This window comes from Schistocerca nitens, chromosome 2, assembly GCF_023898315.1.
Source record: "Schistocerca nitens isolate TAMUIC-IGC-003100 chromosome 2, iqSchNite1.1, whole genome shotgun sequence".
Classification (NCBI taxonomy): Eukaryota; Metazoa; Arthropoda; class Insecta; order Orthoptera; family Acrididae; genus Schistocerca; species Schistocerca nitens.
The window spans coordinates 49,081,003-49,107,270 of NC_064615.1; the positions used below are offsets into that span (position 1 = coordinate 49,081,003).

The window sequence follows — 26,268 nt, forward strand, 5'->3', positions numbered from 1 at the left end:
GTGTATGCCACACTTCGGATCATGTCAAAGGCTCTCAAGGAGTTGTTGCGCGTCGTCAGACGAACATTCTGCAGAAGCAGCCGAGAACTCGCCGCTGCTGACCGTCGTAGTGAAAGGGTAAATGTGATCCTTAGACATCTCAGCGATTCCACCGTTTGAAACGGTCCCGGTACGTCTTCCAGGCCTCGTCTAATGTCCATAATTTTGGGTTTGGTCATGTTAACGACACTGCCTGCCGCTGTCCCGTAAGAGTCTAGATATTCGACAGCCTGACGCACTTCATGTCCTGATCTGACAAGAAGGGTAAGGTCGTCCGCCTATGCGCGACAAACGAAAGACTTCTCATTAAGCGCTATCCCAGTAAGTGGACGCCTCATAACACACATCAGCGGCTCAAGTGCTATCGCAAATAGCACCATGGAGAGTTGGTACCCTTGTCGGACCGACCTGTTAAAGGGAATCGAGCCCGCTTCCCGACCGTTTACATTTACTTTCGATGTAGCCCCTCGTATTAGCCTCATAACTATGGAGATGAAAACAGTTGGCACAGCCATTCGGCTTATGACTGACGCCAAGAATTCATGGTTTATGCTGTCGAACGCACGATCGAACTCCACAGATATCGTCGCCGCTCACATTCTACACGTTGCTGCAAGGGCGATAACGTCGCGGTATTTACTTAACGCCGAGGAGATGCTGCTTCGCACCCCTAGGCAAGCCTGATCAGGGGATATTGTCCTGGATATTGCCATTTTGATACGAAACGCTAGTAGTCGTGCAAATATTTTACAGTCGGTGTTCAACATAATGAGAGGCCGATATTGATGATCACTTCGACTACCCGCCATCTTCGGGATGGGAAGAAGAAAGCCCGTCACAAAATCCGACGGTAGGCGCATGTCAGGACGCATCATCTCATTGTACATCGACACCGACTGTGGCATCATCATGTAAGCGAATTCTCGATAAAAAACGTAATCCCATCGGTCCCTGGTGATTTATGGGGCGCTCCTTTTTTGAGAGCCACCTTTATATCGTCTTCTGTGAGTGCCTTCATAAGTGCTGCCTTATCCGTGTCTGGTTGCAATATGTCTTCCCCCACTCGACGGTCGGTCGGTGCTCCGGCATACATTTGGCGGAAATGTTCTAAAAATCGATTTGCAATGTCTTGTTGTGTTGTCAGTTGACAGCCATCCAAACCGTGGAGCACCGTGACCAATACCCGGCGTTAATGTTTGCGTTCCCTCGACACATGGAGCATTGAGGTACGTTCGCCAGAGATGGTGTCGAGACACCTTGCCCTTATCGGGATGCCACCCAGTCGTCGTCGCGTGATCGATAGAATTTGTGCCTTGACACGATGAACTTCTGCATGATGTTCTGCAGACGGCACCTGGAATGACAGCTCACGAAGCATGGTGTAATAATAACCAAAATTGTCTCCTTGCCATCTCGTCTTATCCCGACCATACTGTACGAGAGCTCTTCTTATTGCCGGCTTAGTACACTCGAGCCACCATTGAAGCACTGAGGCATATGTTGGTAGACGGCGTTGACATGTGGCCCATACCTCCTCGACTCTCTGACGACATTCGGGGTCCACCAAAAGTGACGAGTTAATCTTCCATATCCCGCGGAATCTCCACACACTTTGCCGATGGAGTGATATGGTACAAATGTAAGACAGATGATCAGTAAATGCCGCAGGCCATCGTTCCGCGTCGACCACCTTAACCCGTAGGCCAACCGAAACATATATTCGATCAAGTCTGCTCGCCGAGTGTCTAGTAAAAAAAGTATATCCCTCACAGTTCCTATCAATCCTGTCCCAAGTTAGAGTCCTCCCTCGGGCATGTGTGTGTGTTTTTGTCCTTAGGATAATTTAGGTTAAGTAGTGTGTAAGCTTAGGGACTGATGACCTTAGTAGTTAAGTCCCATAAGATTTCACACACATGCGAACATTTTTTGTCCCAGGTGTCGCATAACTCCAGGTCCCGCCATAGCACTTGCAGTTCACGACAGGTATTTTAATGTGGAGTCTGGTCTTTTTGGGCTAAAACACAATTGAAGTCACCACATATAATGAAATGATCGAATCTCCCGGTAAATAATATCTCGCACACACCCGTCTGTTGTCTGTGCCGGAAGGGGCATAAACATTGAGAATACGAATTCCATGAACAGTTATCGCCAGTCCTCGTTGCGTTCCCGCGACACATGGAGCATTGAGGTACGTTCGCCAGAGATGGTGTCGAGACACCTTGCCCTTATCGGGATGCCACATGAATCCCGTCGCGGACCAATATCGCCGTTCCACTGTCGTTGTCCGAGTGAGGCGATGTATTCATGTACTTCCTGGAATTCAGGAATGTAAATTTCCTGCACCGTCAGTACATCCATATCCGATGCATACATCAAGTCCCTAAACAAGTGCCGTTTCACAGGCGATCGAATAGTATTGACGTTCACTGTCCCTATTCTGTTTGCCTGGGGTCGAGTAGCTGTCATCTCCGCATAATGTTAAAATGACGAAAATTCACCGTATCGATAGTCTCTTTGCACATCCGTAGAGGTCCGCCCGACGGCCGTCTCCCTGAGGCATCAGGTTGCTTGAGATGCGGACGGATGCGAGTCCCCACCAATAGAAGGGTCCGCATCGGTGATTTCTTCGTCCTGCTCATACCAGCTGATATTATTGAGCTACTCCAAACTGACCTGTGCTGCACTGATGTGTGGCATCTGTGGATCTTTCGCAAATTTAGACTCCGCCGCAGAATGGGTGTCGAGCCCCTGAGCGGATGCGTCGTCGAACGACATGACATCTTTTCACTGTCAGAATGCATATGGTCAGCGACATCTGAAGCTTGTAGTTCCAAGTCAGACAGGTCCATATTGTTAGACTAACCAGGGCTCCCAAAAAGAGAAGGGAGCGTCTCCATAGAGTTTAGTCGACGCTTCTTGCAGCGCTTAGGCGAGCGTTGTTTGCGGGCCCTAACCTCGGCCTCTGGTATTGGCGAATCTTGTATCCCCTGCTATCTCGCCACCGCCACAACGCCCTGGGGCCGTTCCACTTCAGCTTCCATGCCTTGCGTGATCCTATCATCCTCTTTCTCCACCACCTGCAGTGTCTAGGATTGGAGGTTGATTGGAGCCATTCCTTCTTCAGGGGGGCAAGAAGGCGCCTTAAACAAAGGCGGCGTTGTTTCGATAGTACGCTCCGACCTCTTCGTCACCTCTCCGCGAAGCGCCGTCAGCGGCAGTGACGTTGAAAGTCTCCGCTGGGGAGTTGCACGAGTCGCCTCTGCATACATGCAGATCGAAGATGTCCTTCACCACCACACTCGGAGTATGTCAGGAGCTGTCCATCATAGATGGCAATAGCTCTACAGCCACCGACGTTTAGCCGGCCGGAGTGGCCGAGTGGTTCTAGGCGCTTCAGTCTGGAACCGCGCGACCGCTACGGACGCAGGTTCGAACCCTGCCTCGGGCATGGATGTCTTTCATGTCCTTAGGTTAGTTAGGCTTAAGTAGTTCTAAGTTCTAGGGGACTGATGATCTCAGAAGCTAAGTCCCATAGTGCTCAGAGCCATTTGAACCATTTTTTGAAACACCGACGTTTATGTACGTTGGCACATGTTCCGTCAGGGCAATTCGCAACGGTCTCACACCATTGAGCACTGGGTACGTCCTAAAACTTGTACAACGTTCGGCCGTATGACTAAGTGAGTGATTCAGTGACCAATGATTCGGGTACCTCGAAAGGCATCTCGAACATTCGAATCGTAGGCACGCCCAGGCCCGAATGAGCTACTAAAACTTTGCCAATGTGACCATCGGAGTGTTGTAACTCGAATTTCTCATTTGGTGGCTTCAATAATTATATCGCATGCTGCGTCGTCAATCATCTTTACGTGAAGAGTGCTGCTCACAATTGATAATTGAATTCCAATAATCTCCGTCCCTCCGTCCCTCAAGAAACGTTCGATTTCGAAAGTCTTCGGTCTTGCATACTCGTTACAGAACGTGAACTGTATCGTGGGTTTTCAAAAGTTGTGTGCCACTGCGTTCGCAAGCAGCAACACAAGCGAGTAACGACGGCGTAAACACCGCTTCTTCCGCGAACGTTCACAGCGGGTCGTAAACAAGTCCGAACAGCTCCGCTGCCAAAGGCAGACTGCTTCTTTAGGCATAAACGCTAACCATTACACCGCCACAGCACTATTGTGAATAGAGCTACACAAACTACTAAAGTCGAGTGCTTCCGTTTAAGGACTTGCTGCAGCGTATATTCATCCCAGTGCGATTCCGGTGCGGTATATAAGCACCAAGTGGAAGCAGAGTGTTATTGTTGCCTTCGAAGGAGCTATACATTTACAACTGCACTTCTACAGTAGTTTCCGATATGAAATGACCTCTCCAAACTGCGTAATGTGTCACGGATGAACAGTACATAATTTAAACAACTGTTATCCTTATATCTGGATATTATACAATACTGGTCATTAAAATTGCTACACCACGAAGATGTCGTGCTACAGACGCGAAATTTAATCGGCAGGAACATGATGCTGTGATATGCAAAAGATTAGCTTTTCAGAGCATTCACACAACGTTGGCGCCCGTGGTGACACCTACAACGTGCTGACATGAGGAAAGTTTCCAACCGATTTCTCATACACAAGCAGCAGTTGACCGGTGTTGCCTGGTGAAACGTTGTTGTGATGCCTCGCGTAAGGAGGAGAAATGCGTACCATCACGTTTCCGACTTTGATAAAGTTCGGATTGTAGCCCTTCGCGATTGCGGTTTATCATATCGCGACATTGCTGCTCGCGTTGGTCGAGATCCAATAACTGCTAGCGCATATGGAAGCGGTGGGTTCAGGAGGGTAATACGGAACGCCGTGCTGGATCCCAACGGCCTCGTATCACTAGCAGTCGAGATGACAGGCATCTTATCCACATGGCTGTAACGCATCGTGCAGCCACGTCTCGATCCCAGAGTCAACAGTTGGGGACGTTCGCAAGACAACCACCATTTGCACGAACAGTTCGACGACGTTTCTAGCAGCATGGACTATCAGCTCGGAGACCTTGGCTGCGGTTGCCCTTGACGCTGCATCACAGACAGGAGCACCTGCGGTGGTGTATTCAACGACGAACCTGGGTGCACGAATGGCAAAACGTCATATTTTTCAGATGAATCCAGGTTCTGTTTACAGTATCATGATGGTCGCATCCCTGTTTGGCGACATCGCGGTGAACGCACATTGGAAGCGTGTATTCGTCATCGCCATACGGGCGTATCACACGGTGTGATGGTATGGGGAGCCATTGGTTACACGTCTCGGTCACCTCTTGTTCGCATTGACCGCACATTGAACAGTGGACGTTACATTTCAGATGTGTTACGACCCAGTGGCTCTACCCTTCATTCGATCCCCGCGAAACTGTACATTGCAACAGGATAATGCACGACCGCATGTTGCAGGTCCTGTACGGGCCCTTTCTGGATACAGAAAATGTTCGACTGCTGCCCTGGCCAGCACATTCTCCAGATCTCCCATCAATTGAAAACGTCTGTTCAATGATGGCCGAGCAACTGGCTCGTCACAATATGCCAGTCACTACTCTTGATGAATTGTGGTATCGTGTTGAAGTTGCATGTGCAGCTGTACCTTTGCACGCCATCCAAGCTATGTTTGACTCAACGCCCAGCCGTATCAAGGCCGTTATTACGGCCAGAGGTGGTTTTTCTGGGTACTGATTTCTCAGGATCTACGCACCCAAATTGCGTGAAAATGTAATCACATGTCAGTTCTAGTATAATATATTTGTCCAATGAATACCCATTTATCATCTGCATTTTTTCTTGGAGTGGTAATTTTAATGGTCAGTAGTATAGCTATGGCAGCTTTGCGCCAAAAATCAAGCACTGAGAAACTACTAACAAGAAAAAATGGTCTCTATGTAGTTCCGTCACGAGAATTTTCGTTTCCTCTTGAGTCGAGTAGTTCATCGATGTAGTTATAAGCTTAATAAGTCCTTTGGAAATAGTTCCTTTTTCGACTACTTCACATTTTTCCTGGAGTAATCCCGACTGACCCCCCCCCCCCCACCCTCCTTCCTGTTTGTTACATTCCTAAGTGATCCCCACTGCAGTATTCCTATCTTTATCGGAACATTTTTGTATATCCGTTCTTTGTCGGTCAACTTAATTATCTGTTCTGTAATCCAAGGTTACTTTCCTTGTACAAATATTTTCCTACTGCCTTGAACTTCAAACGTATCTCACGATTCCTTTGTTCTTCAGAATCACATTTCTTTCTCCCTTCGTTCTTTCTGACGATTCTCCTTTCCAGCCAACTTTTCAGCATTAGTAAACCGTGATAAGTCCTATCACGGCCTTGCAGTCCGATATCTGATTTTGGTGTATTCCAACAAGAATCCTCCCGTATCTCGAATGCTTTTCCGAGTGTAACACCTCTTGTGATTTTGAGCAGTATAATCGCTATTACTAGCTTAAATTTATTGCAAAAATCAGTAAATCTTTATCCTGGCTCATATCTACTGCCAAGTCCTTACTCTCCAATAACCCTATCTACTCATTCTTCCCCTAATACCACGTTTCAATTCCGTATGTTTATTATTTTATCATGACCCTCCCATAACTCTGACTTCGGCATATACACTTCAACTACCACTCTTGCTTTTTGGTCTGTTGTCGAAACTTATGAGAACAATCATGTCTCTTGAAGATCCCTTGTCAGTCAATCTTTGCACTGCAGTCGTATTGATAAAGAACACTGCATATATTACACCATTTCCTTCTGCTGTTGATATTATCCTACACTTATCTAATCAGAAATCCTTGTTTCCATTCCATTTTACTTCACTGACACTAAATATACCTAGACCGAGCCTTTGGATTTCCCTTCCAGATTTCCTGGTTGTCGTAGCACGTTTCGTTTCTGACAGTAAAAGCTCCAACTCGTGGAATGCTCCAGTACCGTTACGTATTCGATCTTTTTCTCAAATGATTCAAATGGCTCTGAGCACTATGGGACTTAACATCTGAGGTCATCAGCCCCCTAGAACGTAGAACTACTTAAACCTAACTAACGTAAGGTCATCGCACATATCCATGCCCGAGGCAGGATTCGAATCTGCGACCGTAGCGGTCGCGCGGTTTCAGACTGAAGCGCCTAGAACAGCTCGGCAACTGCGGCCGGCGATCTTCTTCTAATGGTCACCTTCAAACAACGACAAGTTTTCAGTTGCAGGCACAGGTCGTGTGGATACACATTACGTGATCCTATTACGGTGGTTTCTGTTGCCTTTGCTTCCTCATGCCTCTTTTATTACTGACTCTTCCGCGACGGCCGCTGTGGCCGAGCGGCTCTAGGCTCTACAGTCTGGAACCGCGCGACCGCTACGGTCGCAGGTTCGATTCCTGCCTCGGGCATGGATATGTGTGATGCCCTTAGGTTAGTTACGTTTAAGTAGTTCTAAGTTCTAGGGGACTGATGACCTCAGATGTTAATTCCCAAAGTGCTCAGAGCCATTTTTGACACTTCCGCCCTTCAGGGCAGTTTCGGCCCGCAAGAGCAACAGAGCGCCCCGAACCTCTGTTCGCTCCACAGCCCTTTTTGACAAGACACTTGGCAGAACGAGGATGACTGCTTATAATGAAAGTCTGCTTCCGCCATTGCTGATAATTTTTCAAAAGTTAAGCATTAGGTGAGTTCGACCCAGGGCGTCACTTCAGTTGCTTGTAAGGTGTTATGTTATATATCTGCCATCTTTCTCGGGTATTTGGGAACAAATCATGCACCTGCCGAGCTCTTCTTCGTGCGTCCAATTCACTGAACCATTCGGCAAGCATCCGTTCTCTGCTATAGTTCAAATATGCCAGTCTGAGCAAATCAAATAATACATTCTACTTCATGGCAGGTAGATCCTAAAACACATTTTAAAGTAAAAGAATCGAATCGCAGAGATACTTCAGTTTTGGTCTTCACGAAAAATACTATTTCTTAGCACAAATTACAAAAATTCGTAAGATAACTCTACAAGTTATACATATATTGAAATACCATTTGTCAACGAGTATGTTTCAAATATTTCATGATGGCATTTTGAGATCGGCAGGTATCGCAGCAAGTTCACTAAGTGACCATGACGCAATCGAATGGCGGAGCATCCAGGAAAGAATACTTCTCAGACAGATGGTTACTTAACTACAAAGCATGCATGTGCTCTCTAGATCGCGTTAGACATCTGACCCGTAGACATAAAAATACTGTATGTAATATCTTTGATAAAAAAAAGGCGATCTAGCAAACGCTCACTGCTCCACAAGCCTGAACATTTGTGACTACAATCAAAGAATGTGAGAATATTTGAAAGACATGGCATTTTAACGTAAGGGAGAAGGAACAAAAATAGTAGAAAAAAATGAGAATTGTTGGGTGCTAGTGTCGCCGACTGAACATCGGCCATACCCAGCACTGTGTGCAGCTCGTTAGAGGCGCAGGCCTATGCCACGCTCTACAATGGCATGATACGTATCGAACTGGAGAAGAGAATGATACTGTGTCGTGCCAATAGGTTTTGGGCATATCTCGGAAAGTAAGTAAATCACCATCTCTTGAACGGGAACAGAGATTTCTTCCTAAAAAGTAATGACTGACGACCTACATTGTCACAATCACGATGTACAATCAGTCATGATGAGCTATAGCAAAATTTTCATCCCAAAAATCCGTTAGTAAATGATTATAAACTTGTCTGGGTCACGATCTCTTTGTTTATGAACTGATGTCTTCTTTTGGAAGAACCAGTCGTTAGATCTGTGGTACGAAGTATACAACCTACGAGATTATATTAGTAGACATACATTAACAATGCAGCCAAGCCGAGAAAGGCATCTGTTGAAATCAAAACCGGGTATCTTGCTGGCTCCTAATCCATTCCGTTACAGCGTAACTTCCCAAAGTGTCATCGGCAGTTCGACCTGCTACAAATTAAACGATGTTGCCAGTAGGTGCCGTTAGTGAGTGTAATGCGTATGACATCAGGCGTAAGTGTTTTATGAAAACTCTTATTAAAAAGTGTTATTTAACTGATATATACCTAAAAAAATTAATGGAAGAGTTACATTGTACTAGCAACGCTGTAGCTTCAGCATTCCAAAGCTTCTAAGATGTGCACACAGAAACTTTCACAAATGGAAATACACTCCTGGAAATTGAAATAAGAACACCGTGAATTCATTGTCCCAGGAAGGGGAAACTTTATTGACACATTCCTGGGGTCAGATACATCACATGATCACACTGACAGAACCACAGGCACATAGACACAGGCAACAGAGCATGCACAATGTCGGCACTAGTACAGTGTATATCCACCTTTCGCAGCAATGCAGGCTGCTATTCTCCCATGGAGACGATCGTAGAGATGCTGGATGTAGTCCTGTGGAACGGCTTGCCATGCCATTTCCACCTGGCGCCTCAGTTGGACCAGCGTTCGTGCTGGACGTGCAGACCGCGTGAGACGACGCTTCATCCAGTCCCAAACATGCTCAATGGGGGACAGATCCGGAGATCTTGCTGGCCAGGATAGTTGACTTACACCTTCTAGAGCACGTTGGGTGGCACGGGATACATGCGGACGTGCATTGTCCTGTTGGAACAGCAAGTTCCCTTGCCGGTCTAGGAATGGTAGAACGATGGGTTCGATGACGGTTTGGATGTACCGTGCGCTATTCAGTGTCCCCTCGACGATCACCAGTGGTGTACGGCCAGTGTAGGATATCGCTCCCCACAACATGATGCCGGGTGTTGGCCCTGTGTGCCTCGATCGCATGCAGTCCTGATTGTGGCGCTCACCTGCACGGCGCCAAACACGCATACGACCATCATTGGCACCAAGGCAGAAGCGACTCTCATCGCTGAAGACGACACGTCTCCATTCGTCCCTCCATTGACGCCTGTCGCGACACCACTGGAGGCGGGCTGCACGATGTTGGGGCGTGAGCGGAAGACGGCCTAACGGTGTGCGGGACCGTAGCCCAGCTTCATGGAGACGGTTGCGAATGGTCCTCGCCGATACCCCAGGAGCAACTGTGTCCCTAATTTGCTGGGAAGTGGCGGTGCGGTCCCCTACGGCACTGCGTAGGTTCCTACGGTCTTGGCGTGCATCCGTGCGTCGCTGCGGTCCGGTCCCAGGTCGACGGGCACGTGCACCTTCCGCCGACCACTGGCGACAACATCGATGTACTGTGGAGACCTCACGCCCCACGTGTTGAGCAATTCGGCGGTACGTCCACCCGGCCTCCCGCATGCCCACTATACGCCCTCGCTCAAAGTCCGTCAACTGCACATACGGTTCACGTCCACGCTGTCGCGGCATGCTACCAGTGTTAAAGACTGCGATGGAGCTCCGTATGCCACGGCAAACTGGCTGACACTGACGGCGGCGGTGCACAAATGCTGCGCAGCTAGCGCCATTCGACGGCCAACACCGCAGGTCCTGGTGTGTCCGCTGTGCCGTGCGTGTGATCATTGCTTGTACAGCCCTCTCGCAGTGTCCGGAGCAAGTATGGTGGGTCTGACACACCGGTGTCAATGTGTTTTTTTTTTCCATTTCCAGGAGTGTAGTTCAGTACATAAAATCGAACCAAAACGTTAAAAGCAATATTACATGGCAAAATCCAAATTACTAATAAAAAAAGCACTCCGTCTTCAGGCCACGACTGGCCTACCGGGACCATCCTAACGCCGTGTCATCCTCAGAGGATGATGCGGCTAGGAGGGGCGTGGGGTCAGCACACCGCTCTTCCGGTCGTTATGATGGTATTCTTGACCGAAGCCGCTACTATTCGGTCGAGTAGCTCCTCAATTGGCATCAAAAGGCTGAGTGCACCCCGAAAAAAGGCAACAGTGCATGGAGGCCTGGATGGTCACCCATCCAAGTGCCTACCACGCCCGACAGCGCTTAACTTCGGTGATCTCACGGGAACCGGTGTGTCCACTGCGGCAAGGCCGTTGCCCGAATTACTAATAGCTCATCAAATATAAAACTTAAAAATGAGAAAGGAAGGCAAAACACTTATTGCAGGGATTTAACGTAATGATACAACGCCTGTGGGAATATTCAGTACGCAAATTTCCAATAACCTTTTTAAGCCACAGTTCATGACAGTAAAAATAAACACAACACTCAATTCCATTGTTACAAAGACAGTTTCTTGACATGTATATATTCTTTCCGTTTACTATGACCATCGTCAGTTATTTTATAAAGGATGATCGAAAAGTTACGTTCGAAGACCGTACAGTCTAGAATCGCCGTGAGCATTGAGGCAGTCATCCTTCCAACTCACTAACTTGATGATACCCATTTGGTAAAAACCATGTCCCGCTGCGTGAAGAAGTCCATAACTGCCTGCTGCAGATCCCTTTCCGACGGGAATCGTCCACCCATCAAAGTCTTTCTTAAGCTCCCAGAGACGTAACAATCGCATGGAGGGTGAGATAACGAGTATAGGGCGGCTGTTCGAATATCTTCCACTTGAGCTGATCCCTACCGGATGACGCTGGCCTTCGAGATCGGCCGGTGTCTTGTGTCGAATTGTGAAATGGTTCAAATGGCTCTGAGCACTATGGGACTTAACATTCGAATCGCGACGAGTACGAAACGTGGCGTACCATTTCACAACGTTGGTTTTCGACAGACATACTGCCCCACACAAATTCTTCATCCTCCTTCGGCAGCCAAGAAAAACAACACGCTGGTAGTGTCTGGACGCATTTGGTAATAACATCAACGTAGTTCGCGTTTCCACATTTACCGCAAACATATTGGACAGACGCGAATGACACACCAATCAGAATGAGAATTTCACTCTGCAGCGGATTGTGCGGTGATATGGAACTTCCTGGCAGATTAAAACCGTGTCCCGAACTGAGACTCGAACTCGGGACCTTTGCCTTTCGCAGGCAAGTGCTCTACCATTTGAGCTACCCAAGCTCGACTCACGCCCCGTCCTCACAGCTTCACTTCTGCCAGTACCTCGTGTCCCATCTTCCAGTCTTTACAGAAGCTCTCCTGGGAACATTGCAGAACTAGCTCTCCTGAAAGAAAGGATATCGCGGAGACATGGCTTAGCCACAGACCGGGGGATGGTAGAGCACTTGCCAGCGAAAGGCAAAGGTCCCGAGTTCGAGTCTCCGTCACGCACACAGTTTTAATCTGCCAGGAAGTTTCATATCAGCGCACACTCCGCTGCAGAGTGAAAATCTCATTCTGGAAACATCCCCCACGCAGTGGCTAAGCCATGTCTCCACAATATCCTTTCTTTCAGGAGTGCTAGTTCTGCAAGGTTCGCAGGAGAGCTTCTGTGAAGTTTGGAAGGTAGGAGACGAGGTACTGGCAGAAGTGAAGCTGTGAGGACGGGGCGTGAGTCGTGCTAGGGTAGCTCAGATGGTAGAGCACTTGCCCACGAAAGGCAAAGGTCCCGAGTTCGAGTCTCGGTCCGGCACACAGTTTTAATCTGCCAGGTAGTTGGACACACCAGTCACTTGCCTACACGTCACTGCTTATATTCCCGGATCGAAGATGCACTACGTTGCATATACGTACATCAACGCCCTCAAACAGAAACATTTTGATTGTACATTTTACTATCCAATTACTGAATTTAATATGTAACCTTTAGTTTGTCATTTCCTACTCTGGTTTTCTTAGCATCGCCTGATTTCTGGACAACGATATAAACAATTTACATTGGTTCTCTAGTTTATACCAAAAATTATATAATGTACGTTAAGGATTTTGTAATTGTGTACCTCCGAATATGTGAGGTCCCAGGAGGTGATCAGAACGCCACAAAATGTCTAGTATGAATGTTAATTTTTTTAACATATCAGTTTCCAAATTTAACAGCTAGTTCTCTTGGGATGTAGTTGTGTGAACACAATGTCTCCAAAATAGCTGTTAATTCTAGACATTAGAGGTTACATCTGACACAGCACAACTTTCAGTTGCTTGCGTGATGGCCCGCACACGTGGACAGGCGTGGGACATGATCGGCTGCAGAGAACATTCTAGCCGGGTAAAAGCTGACCAGACCTGCTGTCAACTACAAATCCGACACGGCTCGTGAATCCACAGACAAAACAATCAAAAAACAAGAAATTGAGTTAGGGGAAGAAAGGAAAAACCATCCAATAAGAAAAAAGGGAAAAATATGACTTTGCGAACGTAAGCGTAAATGATTGGGAGAATCAGCTATCCCGGCTCGCTCGTATAGCCATTCTTAGTAGACGAGTGTTCACAGTCATAGAGCTTGGTCAAATTCTGATAACTGCGAGTGGAAACTTTCATTTAATATTGTGTAAATTCTGGGGTTGTCAAAGTTGTCAGAACTTATGACTAGTATAGTACTTACGTTAAATGTGTGACACATGTACGAGGGTTGGGACATAAATAGCTCGTACAAAATACATACGTCTCTCAAAGTTTTACTGAGCTTCAAGGTAGTCACCAGCATTGTGAATAACTCGTTGCCAGCGGAGTGGAAGTCGTAGGATACTCTTAGCAGTGCCAGTTGTGTTGACAGTTCGAGCGGCGCGGTCTACTGCCCGACGAATTTGTAGCAGTTCTGCAGCGAATGCCGTGAAGTGTTTCCTTCAGTTTAGAAATCGAGTTGAAGTCACGAGGGCTTAAGTCGGGGGGGGGGGGGGGGGTGCAGTAGGTGGTATATCAGTTAGCAGACCCATCAGTCAAAAAAATCAGTAACAGCTTGCACTGTACGTGATTGAGCATTGTCCTGCAAAATGGTGGTCAGGTCCTGCAGAAAGTGTCATCACTTTTGTCTCCAAGCTGTTAATTTTTGGAATACAACCTACGACCAGCTTAGAGACAGACAGAACCTCACGTCAGAATGTCTTGGGCGATGGATTGGTCGAGGAAGACCAGTAGCATGACCTCCCTGTTCACCAGAAGTGAATCAGTTTAATTCCTGGAGATCGTGATATTTCAAAGGAACTGGTGTTTACCTAACCCATCACCAACGTGCAGACGTGACAGGAGTGTGCGAGCAATGCATGTGGCGCAAACCAATTGGAGCCAGGTTTATTTGAAACAGTGCGCTATTCGAAGCCAATGAACGCTGAACGATGCATCAAGATGCATGCTAAGAACACGCAGAACTGTTTTTAGTGTCTGATTCCACGTAACGGGAATGAGGGGAAGGACTGAACCATATCTCAACAGGAATTCGTTTCATTACGTATTATTATCGCGAATTCCCTTCTAGGGTGTACCAATACAACTTTTGTAGGAATATACAACACATTTTTAAACAACTTTCAGGCCTGACAGCTCTTAAAAGTAACGTCTACTTTTCAGAATCAGAAAACGTAATGGGCTTGAATTCATGCACAGACGTCCTGTCGTGTCATCTGTATGCCTTTGCTGTGGAAAGGGAAAGTCTTCGGCTGTGGTAGTTCAATAGCTGTCCACAGCGGACTCTGGTTTTGGTATCGTTTTAGTTAATGTAATCTGATATCACTAATACAGTACGTAAACAACCTGTTCACATACTACACTATGGAACTTTGAAGTTTGAACATTAATTAAGAAATATGTATGTATTACGATGCATTACTACATTTTTAGTTCCTTTTGTAATTCTCTTCACAAATATTAAATCCTTTGGAACAGTTTTCCATTGTTTGGTACAGTTGTAATATGTAAGCTTTCACGGCCTTAAATGTCGCAGTCAATAATACACTCCTGGAAATGGAAAAAAGAACACATTGACACCGGTGTGTCAGACCCACCATACTTGCTCCGGACACTGCGAGAGGGCTGTACAAGCAATGATCACACGCACGGCACAGCGGACACACCAGGAACCGCGGTGTTGGCCGTCGAATGGCGCTAGCTGCGCAGCATTTGTGCACCGCCGCCGTCAGTGTCAGCCAGTTTGCCGTGGCATACGGAGCTCCATCGCAGTCTTTAACACTGGTAGCATGCCGCGACAGCGTGGACGTGAACCGTATGTGCAGTTGACGGACTTTGAGCGAGGGCGTATAGTGGGCATGCGGCAGGCCGGGTGGACGTACCGCCGAATTGCTCAACACGTGGGGCGTGAGGTCTCCACAGTACATCGATGTTGTCGCCAGTGGTCGGCGGAAGGTGCACGTGCCCGTCGACCTGGGACCGGACCGCAGCGACGCACGGATGCACGCCAAGGCCGTAGGATCCTACGCAGTGCCGTAGGGGACCGCACCGCCACTTCCCAGCAAATTAGGGACACTGTTGCTCCTGGGGTATCGGCGAGGACCATTCGCAACCGTCTCCATGAAGCTGGGCTACGGTCCCGCACACCGTTAGGCCGTCTTCCGCTCACGCCCCAACATCGTGCAGCCCGCCTCCAGTGGTGTCGCGACAGGCGTGAATGGAGGGACGAATGGAGACGTGTCGTCTTCAGCGATGAGAGTCGCTTCTGCCTTGGTGCCAATGATGGTCGTATGCGTGTTTGGCGCCGTGCAGGTGAGCGCCACAATCAGGACTGCATACGACCGAGGCACACAGGGCCAACACCCGGCATCATCGTGTGGGGAGCGATCTCCTACACTGGCCGTACACCACTGGTGATCGTCGAGGGGACACTGAATAGTGCACGGTACATCCAAACCGTCATCGAACCCATCGTTCTACCATTCCTAGACCGGCAAGGGAACTTGCTGTTCCAACAGGACAATGCACGTCCGCATGTATCCCGTGCCACCCAACGTGCTCTAGAAGGTGTAAGTCAACTACCCTGGCCAGCAAGATCTCCGGTTCTGTCCCCCATTGAGCATGTTTGGGACTGGATGAAGCGTCGTCTCACGCGGTCTGCACGTCCAGCACGAACGCTGGTCCAACTGAGGCGCCAGGTGGAAATGGCATGGCAAGCCGTTCCACAGGACTACATCCAGCATCTCTACGATCGTCTCCATGGGAGAATAGCAGCCTGCATTGCTGCGAAAGGTGGATATACACTGTACTAGTGCCGACATTGTGCATGCTCTGTTGCCTGTGTCTATGTGCCTGTGGTTCTGTCAGTGTGATCATGTGATGTATCTGACCCCAGGAATGTGTCAATAAAGTTTCCCCTTCCTGGGACAATGAATTCACGGTGTTCTTATTTCAATTTCCAGGAGTGTATATTCCGTGCTATTATGCCATGGTAGGAAAGATTTTCCATTAAAACAAAATGATTCATCCCCATTTGCGGAGAACACTTTCAAGGGATATCGTTGATTCTTTAAATGTCCAGTTCATACCCTGGTTCGGTACTGAATGCAGAAAAATTCCGTTTACGCGTGCTCCGACGCAATGGAGTAACGTCACAAGCTTTGATCCGAAGATTCAGTTCACCATGGAAGAGAAAACATGCGGAAGATAAAATGTTCTTGATATGCTAGTCTCGAGGAAAGAAGATGGCAGCTTGGGCCACACAGTTTACCTATAACTTAAGCATACTATGATTCCAACCACCACCCACAAGGAAAGAGTTGTTCATAAAAACGATGCGAGTAGAGCAACGAGCATTTGTGAAACAGAGCTGCTTGAAGCGGAATTAAAATACCTCTCTCATGCATGACGTAAGTATGGTGGTTCGTCTACTGAGATAAAAAGACAGTTAATACCCCAGCGCAAAAATCACAGAGATGCGCAAGCGCCTGTGAAATACAAGGCTTTCCTGTCTTTCAAGAAGGTCGTAACTTCCCACATAAGAAATATCTTGGCAAAACGAGACATCGCGGTAATCTAAAAACCCATCCGTAAGGTACAGAATCGCCTAAATTAGGCAACGATGCTCGAAAATCACTGTAAAATGCAGGAATGTACAGGATCCAGTGTAGCTCTGAGGTGGTTTACGTAAGTACTACAAAAAGAACAGTGACAAAGCGACTAATAAGGGCAGTTGTAGGAAGGGAGAGATTGAGAGATCAGGTGTTGCGTAACATGCTCTGGAACCAGAAGACTACAACGGTCATTTTGATAATTGTGTATACCCGCGTCGCCTGTTTTGTAAAGGCCTCGTCGCTTTTGCTGTGGGGGCCAAATTGCCACTGTTGATACGGTAGGCCAAGTTCACGAGTTCGTGAAATGGCTTCTGGTACAGTACACCGCTAAGACAATCTCTCCCTACCGCTATTACACAGCTATAACCCAGACCAGCGGCAATTAACAGGATATGAAAACGAAGGTTCTAAAACACTCCTACAAACTAGAACAAAGTCACATAAAGGAGTTAAAAAGGTTTTGTTATCTTTGTGACTTGTTGAATAATAATGTCTGCATCACTGCTGGTAATATAGCGCAAAGAGGCCCTCGATGGATAAGTGCAAATAATCGTAGGTAAACTTCACAGTATATATAAATGCAATTTACAACTGTCTGTTCACTTCTAAGAGTTCACTAAACGACGTTCCGTGTCTGAGTCAGCCCTGGACAATGATCTATAACCAAGTGTGCTAGAGCTGCTCTTTTATCGCCGGTCGGTGTGGCCGTGCGGTTCTAGGCGCTTCAGTCTGGAACCGCGTGACTGCTACGGTCGCAGGTTCGAATCCTGCCTGAGGAATGGATGTGTGTGATGTCATTAGGTTAGTTAGGTTTAAGTAGTTCTGAGTTCTAGGGCACTGATGACCACAGATGTTAAGTCCCATAGTGCTCAGAGCCATTTGAACGATTTTGCTCTTTTATCTTCTGAGTAGGCTTCTGTCCACTGTCGTCCCATCATTGGCGGATTGTACTCAGCCAGCAATTGTCCATGGGTATTGATAGCATACTCAGCGCTGCCCGTAGCGCTAGTGGAACTCGCTCAAGCGGCGAGTCTCTATGGCAATGGTACCAGATCGCATCTCTGTACCTGTGGTGCTTTTGCCCTCGCCGCGTCTTGTTCAGACGACACAGCAGATATAAGTACCAGGTAGACCATACAGAGAGGCCATAGAGATCGTTGAACACCCCATGAAATTCAGCAGTAAAGAGGAGGGCATGAAATTGAATTCGATCTGGTTCCCAGTGCCAAAGAAAATGCGTATGAGTCTTCCACTATGGGGTGATAGCAGCAGAAGATGACAGCAACTGACAATAGCCAACTGTCCCCGGGTATTCATAGCATGTGACGTTATGCCACTGTTCGGGATCATGCATAAATAGAATTTTACTGCATTCAGTAGGAAGGCAGGATGTGAAAAATCAATCGAATCATGGACAATATCTGCGAATATTTTATTAATTGTGGTAGTTAAAGTTTGAATAATGTTGTGCAGAAACAGAACGAGACTAATGAATATGGCACATGAGTATCGAAACATATATGAGGAAAAATAAAAATAAAAAACACATTTTTTGGTAGAATGTAGAGTTCAAAAATCAGGTATTATGATCCCAACAGCAGGACTGGAAAGCCTCTGAGGCTGCCTTGACACTGTCTGTACTGAGACGTGCCGTGTTCGTGTTGCAGCGCCAAGTACGGCTTCCTGCAGTGCGTGCTGTCGGCGACGCGGCTGCGTTGCCAGCGCCAGGAGGCGCTGTTCCTCCACCGCATCGCCGAGACGCTGTCGACGGTGCACGTGTACTCGCCCGTCTGCCACGAGCTGGGCGGCGCCACCTGCAGCGCCGCCGCGCATACCCCCACCACCAGGGGCGCCGCCCCCGCCTGGCTACTGCCGCCGGTGCTCTACTACTCAGTCTCCGGTCAGTGCTGACAATTGTCTCGCAGCGGCTGTTATCTTGCGAGGCGAATCTGTACAGTGCTGTAACACCAATGGATGCTTAATCTGGGAGAAGCCAGTTTATTTTAAGTTATAATTTTTCGAATCATCCATGCCTTACTCTTGGTTTTCCGAAAGATGGTAATTACTAACCTCTATGTAGATACCACGTTCGACAATCTGTATAACGTGTTTCACTTTCTGAACTGGTTAACCTCATAAAATGAGCCCACAGAGTCACGCGGAGTGGCTGCGTGGTCTAGGGCGCCATAGATTGCACGGTCCCTCTTGCTGGAGGTTCGAGTCCTCCCTAAGGCATGGGTGTGTGTGTGTGTTGTTCTTAACGTAAATTATTGTAGGTAGTGTGTAAGTCTAGGGAAACATGACCTCCGCAATTTGGTGCCTTAGGAATTCACACACATTAGAACATTTGAGTCCACGGCCTGTACGAATTCTTGGAACAATGTATTGTTCCACTTGTGAATGTAGAAGTCTGGTATTGCCATAGCAATGCTTTACACAGTTGTCGGGCATCTACAGACATACAATATACAGTCATATTACTCAGAAGAGTGACTCCAAAACAAAACAAAAATTATTATATTAGAACAAATAAGCCCTCGGTCACAAATATTAAGTCAAAATTGACCAGGTTTCGACGCTACTATGAGCGTCGTCTTCAGAATTAGACCAACTTTTCTAAAACATATTAAGTATATAATACATTAATAAAATTAAAGTTTGTACTGACTTGTTGCAACCCTTGTTCACTAAAGTACGAGCAGCCCTTAGCGGCTTGCCATCTTACATACAACTATTCATGACGTCGCCTTTCCGGCTTAGATCTTGTTTGATATGTGACTTGTAAGTACTGCATCTTTTTCCAGTCAGTACAAACTTTAATTTTATTAGTGTATTATATACTTAATATGTTTTAGAACGGTTGGTCTAATTCTGAAGACGGCGCTCATAGTAGCGTCGAAACCTGGTCAATTTTGACTTATTATTTGTGACCTAGGGCTTATTTGTTCTAATATAATTCTGACACGGTCACTGAACCTTAGCAGCTATGTTCAAAGTTTTACAAAAATTATTATTGTTATTTCGTGGGGCACAATGGTCTGGTACAAGTCTTTCTATTGGAGACCACTTCAGCGACTTCTGTATATCTTACCTACACCAGTTAGGTAAAGGGACCTACAGTATAATGTGGAATTCGAAATACCTGTTGCTTCTGACGACTCCTCTATTCGTTGAGAGGTGAAGGCTACGCTAAAATGGAGACAAATATCCGCTGATTGATCGAGATTCGATCCCTCGAGCTCTTCTTTTTCTTTTTGTTTAACTGGAATTTCTTGACTACGTGACATGTTGAGTTGATAGAACGATAATTAATATGAACATGACGCAGCTTAAATGTAGGAAATTAGAATTAATTAGAAAATGCTCAACATAAGTATCTAAATATTGGTGCAAACACGTAATACGCCTTACAGAAAGACATGAATAATGGTCACAGCCAGTTTCAGACAAGGGGAGACAAGGAGGGCAGGGGTCGAATTTAGAGGCCTGGACAGAATGCCTTCCCCTCCTCAGTCGCTGAGCTGCTCCCTGACGTAGTGTCATATCTTCTTTTGTTGTTGTTGTTGTGTAGGTTTCCAATAATAATACCAAGAGCGTGGAAGGAAGGACTGCAGGAAAAACAGAGATGAGAAAAAAAAGCCACAATCAGGGCAGCAGCTCCTGTCATCCAACGCCCTGTCTTTGAAAGGTACAATACAGCATGCTGGAAAAGAGTTCTCGAAATCGGGTCAGTTGCAACCAGGACCAGTAAGCCACAGACATAAACTGGCGAAAAGCCAAATGGTCATTATCACCTTCACCAACAACGACAAAATGTACAAAATGTCTAAACAGTCAAATTCCCGTTGTCTTTGTCCTTGGAAAAATTGAAGTAGGCGGCAGCAAAATGATATAAGTGCAATGGGCAGCTTCAACAGAGTGAGTGAGGAAAGCCAACTGTTTCCTGAACCAGGACCAGTCTGCTAGGCGACCACGACAACCAAACCGTTACTGCAGCATATTTAGGGTTGCATCTGCTGCATTTATCAGTGTCACTAATCCCGTTACGACAGAGGTGTTCGTTGGTGGAAATCAAATTGTTGACTGTCCGCAGCTCGTGGTCTTGCGGTAGCGTTCTCGCTTCCCGCGCACGGGGTCCCGGGTTCGATTCCCGGTGGGGTCAGGGATTTTCTCTGCCTCGTGATGACTGGGTGTTGTGTGTCTTTCATCATCACTTCATCTCCATTGACTCGCAAGTCGCCGAAATGGCGTCAACTAAAAAGGACTTGCAATTCGGCGGCCGAACTTCCCCACTTGGGGCCTCCCGGCCAACAATGCCATACGATCATTTCATTTCATTTGTTGACAACCCTTTACCAGGAGGAGTCCGTTGCCATTGATAGAACCAGGAGGCTGAAGTTGGCCCACACAATTTTCCAAAAAATATGCGGTGATAATTTTTCAACAGGTCTGAAGAATCCCTTCCCAGCGGGTCAAAAAAACTTGGTTGTGAGTATCGGCCTCTGCGACACGTCAGTCGCAAAGTAGCTCACGTCTCAGTACAACTCTCGAGTGTGTCTCAGCTTAAAATGCAGACGAGCATCGGCGTAGGGGTCTCGACTCGCTGGACTCACCAAGGACGCAACAAGGTGGACAGTCGAGATGTAAAGGTATGTAACTCCTGAGTAATCGTCAAAATGGTGCGCCGAACATATGAAAGAGGTACCTTCCTCTTAGTGGCAGGAAGTCCCCATCCGCCGAGGGAACGTGGCTTTGTTAGAATCTCGCATCGCTACCTGAAGGTATGACGCTTCCATAAAAAGCGACCAGACAACTGCTTCAGTTTCTTAACCAACGTCGAGGAAAGCGGCAAAAGTTGTTCGGTATATCAGTCCTTGCACAACACATACATATCCGAAATTCGTACTTTCTGAAGAAGGGTAAGAGACCGACGTTAATTTTCCAGTAATGCTCCTTGAATCTTATCGGTAACCGATTTTCAATTGAGAGTCCCAATTTGTAGCGGACAACAATCAACAACAACTCCTTGTGACGTGTGAGACTCACAGCAATGGCCACGTAATTACCGCTCCATGGAAACCCAGCAAATTAAGGAGTTCACTTTTGGCCTCGTTAAGTAGTGCTCCCGAGACACGCCAACGCACCTGGAAGACCACCTTCAGCAGAAGTATCTCTGCACGTCGATGGAGTATAAAACCATCACACCGTCAGCGTACGAGTGAACAGCGAGTTTCCTTCGATAAAAGCGTCTAACCCTGAAGATGGGGCGATCCTCCCGAAGCAGCGGCTACAGAGAGAAAACAAGCGAAGACATCGAGAGCAGGCTCCTCTGTGGAATTACCCGGCCGATGGGAATCGGCCCATTCGCAACTAACGAAGCGGCAATCCCTGTGAACACGTTCGAAAACACTTTATGAGCCTCAATAGCAAACCCGATCGTGTCCAAAATCCGGAGCAGGAAGTCATGCTTTATACGGTTGAAAGTATTATTGAAATTCAAAAAGGCGAAGGCACAATGAACAGAAGTAACGGTAGCAATCGAAATCACATCACGGTATTCGGTCACATGGCTAAGAATAGAGCGAGCAGGGAGACAGCATCCTGCAATTTACCGCCCACTCCACTGTCTTATAATCAAAAACCAGTAACGTGAGAGAACGAAAATTATCAACAGTATTACTACCAGGATGTTTAGGTATCAGCATAATTTTCCCCACCTTGAATGGAGCGGGCGCAGCTTGCCCCCTGATCATTTCATTCAACATGTACGTAAATTTGACGCCCAAGAGGGGCCAAAAACGCACATAAAATTCCTTTTCGAGCCCATCCGTACCAGGCGATTTGTGAGACGGAGAGGTAACAATAAGATCGTGTACATCATCTGGGTGGAAGGTGGCCAGGATTTCGGTGTTCTGGTCAGGCGTGAGAGCCGTATCTAGGGTCCCAATAGCCGGATCGTAGAGAAAGTCGCTAGGTGTACCCACGTCGTAAAAATTCACGTAGTACAATGTAAGGAGTGAAGTACGTCAGCTTGCGCTGTTAGCTGACGGCCGTCAGCTACTGTAAGAGAAGTACTGCAAGAGCGCCGACTCCGAGCTTGATATCAATGCAAATGGTATAACTAAACCAATTCCCTCGCCACTAATGATCGTAGTTACGATCGTACACGCAACCATTCCATCTGCCTACGCTTCAATTGCTACAACTCTGCAGGGCGGTGCGATCCGCAGCGTCATACAAGTCGCACTAAAAAGTAATAATTGAATTCTTCGGAGATCTTTCGCCCTAGCAACACAATAAGTAATCAATGTTTGACGGAGCTTCGATTCAGCCAGGGCAGTCCACCATCCCAAAGCGGCAGAGCACCTCTAAGAGGATCGAAGACTACGCTCCCACACATTGTGTGTCACATCATCGAGAGAAAGATCTTCAATGTGAGCGACATTTAACATACACGGGGAACAGAATAGTTTCGCAGGTTGCCGATCAAGTTCGAGAGTGTTGACCAAAGCACAGTTATTAGAAAAGCTAGGAGAGATAACTTCGACTGCAAGAATGGGATCAGGCATCCAACCTAGCAAATGGAACAGCTAATAGAAGTCGCAGTAAAATGAGTAAATTTAACCAACGCCGGATATTTACACTCCCAAACATACTTAAAATGGGGATACTGATCAACAACACGTAGAACACAGTTAAAATCACAACCCCAAGAACAGACCCCAAAAACTCCTACGTAAAAGATAAATAATCTCCTCTTTATAAAATCGCGAACGTTCCATTGTGTGACCAAACCCAGACTGAGCATGTAAAACAACCAAGCTGAGGTAAAAAGACTACAACCTGTTTCTCTCCCAGAATCAAGCTGCGAAAGAGACGACACATACTCGCTCCGGGACGAAACAGGAATACATGATATTACTTCAACGATCTCCACCTCACCAGGGCCAAGTCGTACCACAGTACTGGTAGGAGTGACAGACAAACATAGCTCAGGGGAAAGTACAACTAGATCACCACTACCTTGGGTGCAGCGCGCTTATTATGAACTGCGCGCGCCGCCGTCGAAGCACTAGCAGGAACCGGGTCAGGCATTGTTGCAACGGTGAAAAATGGGGCGTAGTGATCAAAGGGAACTGCCGGATGACCTCCAGACACGAGGGAAAATGTAGCCCCAGGTTCGTTACTAGATGGGACAACGTCAGTAACCGTTAACTTGCGCCGCTGTTTCAAGGGAAACCGTAAAACAAAACCTCACCGCGGACTGTCAGTTCAAAGATGGCCACTTTCGTTGCACAAAAACAGGTCTCCACCTGTTCGCTGTACGTAACATGAACACGATAGCCACAAGCTCGCAAACGAGAAGGCATGTTCTTTTTGATTCGCATCTGCAACGGATGTGTGCCACTACAACATTATAGCTTGTGTTGGCTTGACCAACGTTCAGGGCGAATGCATCTTGCGTCACCACATTGAGCCAAAACTTCCTTAAGATGAATATCCTCTACCTCCGGAGGAAGACTGAATATTCGAATGTTCGTATATTCAATGTCCGCATTCACAAGCATCACCATGTTGACCGAACCTCCTCTATGCCGGAATGAAACCTGAGTGCCATGCTTGATTAGGAACTAGTCTACTTATAGGGGATCTACGAACACATAATTCTCACTATCGAAATAGGCGATATGTACTTGGTCTGAAGGAATATGAAAAGTACCAACTAAGCACTTATGGATCTCTCAAAAACCGGGCTGCACGTTACGTCGACTTGTCAAACGGGAAACTCACAGTACCTCTCCGTCGAACGCTCTTGGACAGGATGACAGACAAACAGGAGTGGACAAGCCCCGCCAGACAAACACCGGACTAAGGACAAGACGAGACAACGACGAAGTCACACACACAAATGCAGGAACACCACTGAAGCAATAAAATCATAAACACTTGCGACGCTGCGGTAGGATGAATACGTAAACAACGACCTGCTCGCTCGGCGCACAAGGCAGAAGAGGCGATTTTTCTATCTGTGGCCATGCGCTTTGCCGCTAGACCACCAGGAATAGTTTTCATTAGGGGGGGCGGGGCACAGCACTTATATATTTGAAAATTGTCATATCACCGCCTTGAGCTACTAGTAAATTTATTTATACATCCAGTTTCAGTCGTCTGACAATCATCAGATTCCTATATACCAAATACCAAATAAGATAAGAAAAAGTAAAATCTGATAAGAAATTGCAGTGCTTGTGTTAAGAAGTGCGATGCACAGTTCCTTTGGACATGTATGAATGCATTTATCCGTCCATACCGGACAAGTGACTCTCAAGTAAAATTTCTCAGCTGTACGGGAATATACATAATGGCTGTACGAGTACAGGTTGTAGACGCATGATTGACGGCATATGGAAGTTTGGGTCTGACAGTGAGTCGTGCAGGGATAGCCAAATTGTAAGGCGACCGCTCGCAATAAGCGGGAAATCCTAGTTACATTCCCGGTCACACACAAATTTTCATTGTCATCATCCCATTCTACAGCTGAATGTTGCCCATATTCGAAAGTGCGAATATATTTAATTCATTTCACAAATCAGTTAACTGATTGAAATACACTACTGGCCATTGAAATTGCTACACCACGAAGATGGCGTGCTACAGACGCGAAATTTAACCGACAGGAAGAAGACGCTGTGATATGCAAATGATTAGCTTTTCAGAGCATTCACAAAAGGTGCTGACATGAGGAAAGTTTTCAACCAATTTCTCATACACAAACAGCAGTTGACCGGCGTTGCCTGGTGAAACGTTGTTGTGATGCCTCTTGTAAGGAGGAGAAATGCGTACCATCACGTTTCCGACTTTGATAAAGGTCGGATTGTAGCCTATCGCGATTGCGGTTTATCGTATCGCGACATTCCTGCTCGCGTTGGTCGAGATCCAATGACTGTCAGCAGAATATGCAATCGGTAGGTTCAGGAAGGTAACACGGAACGCCGTGCTGGATCCCAAAGGCCTCGTATCACTAGCAGTCGAGATGACAGGCATCTTATCCGCATGGCTGTAACAGATCGTGCAGCCACGTCTCGATCCCTGTGTCAACAGATGGGGACGTTTGCAAGACAATAACCATCTGCACGAACAGTTCGACGACGTTTGCATAAGCGTGGACTATCAGCTCGGAGACCATGGCTGCGGTTACCCTTGACGCTGCATCACAGACAGGAGCGCCTACGATGGTGTACTCAACGACGAACCTGGGTGCACGAATGGCAAAATGTCATTTTTCCGGATGAATCCAGGTACTGTTTCAGCATCATGATGATGATGGTCGCATCCGTGTTTGGCGACATCGCGGTGAACGCACATTGGAAGCGTGTATTCGTCATCGCCATACTGGCGTATC

The 26,268-nt window shown here is 47.0% G+C and overlaps 1 protein-coding gene and 1 pseudogene across 1 annotated transcript in view; one reads left to right on the forward strand and one right to left on the reverse strand.

Moving 5' to 3' along the window:
- LOC126234830 (uncharacterized) overlaps window positions 1-26,268 on the forward strand; it is an 82,016-nt gene that overhangs the window by 42,352 nt on the left and 13,396 nt on the right. The window contains exon 5 of the mRNA XM_049943572.1: window positions 18,533-18,765. Coding sequence (XP_049799529.1) covers window positions 18,533-18,765 — 233 coding nt within the window. The remainder of the gene's footprint in view (window positions 1-18,532; window positions 18,766-26,268) is intronic.
- On the reverse strand, window positions 10,936-11,053 carry LOC126238491 (5S ribosomal RNA; annotated as a pseudogene).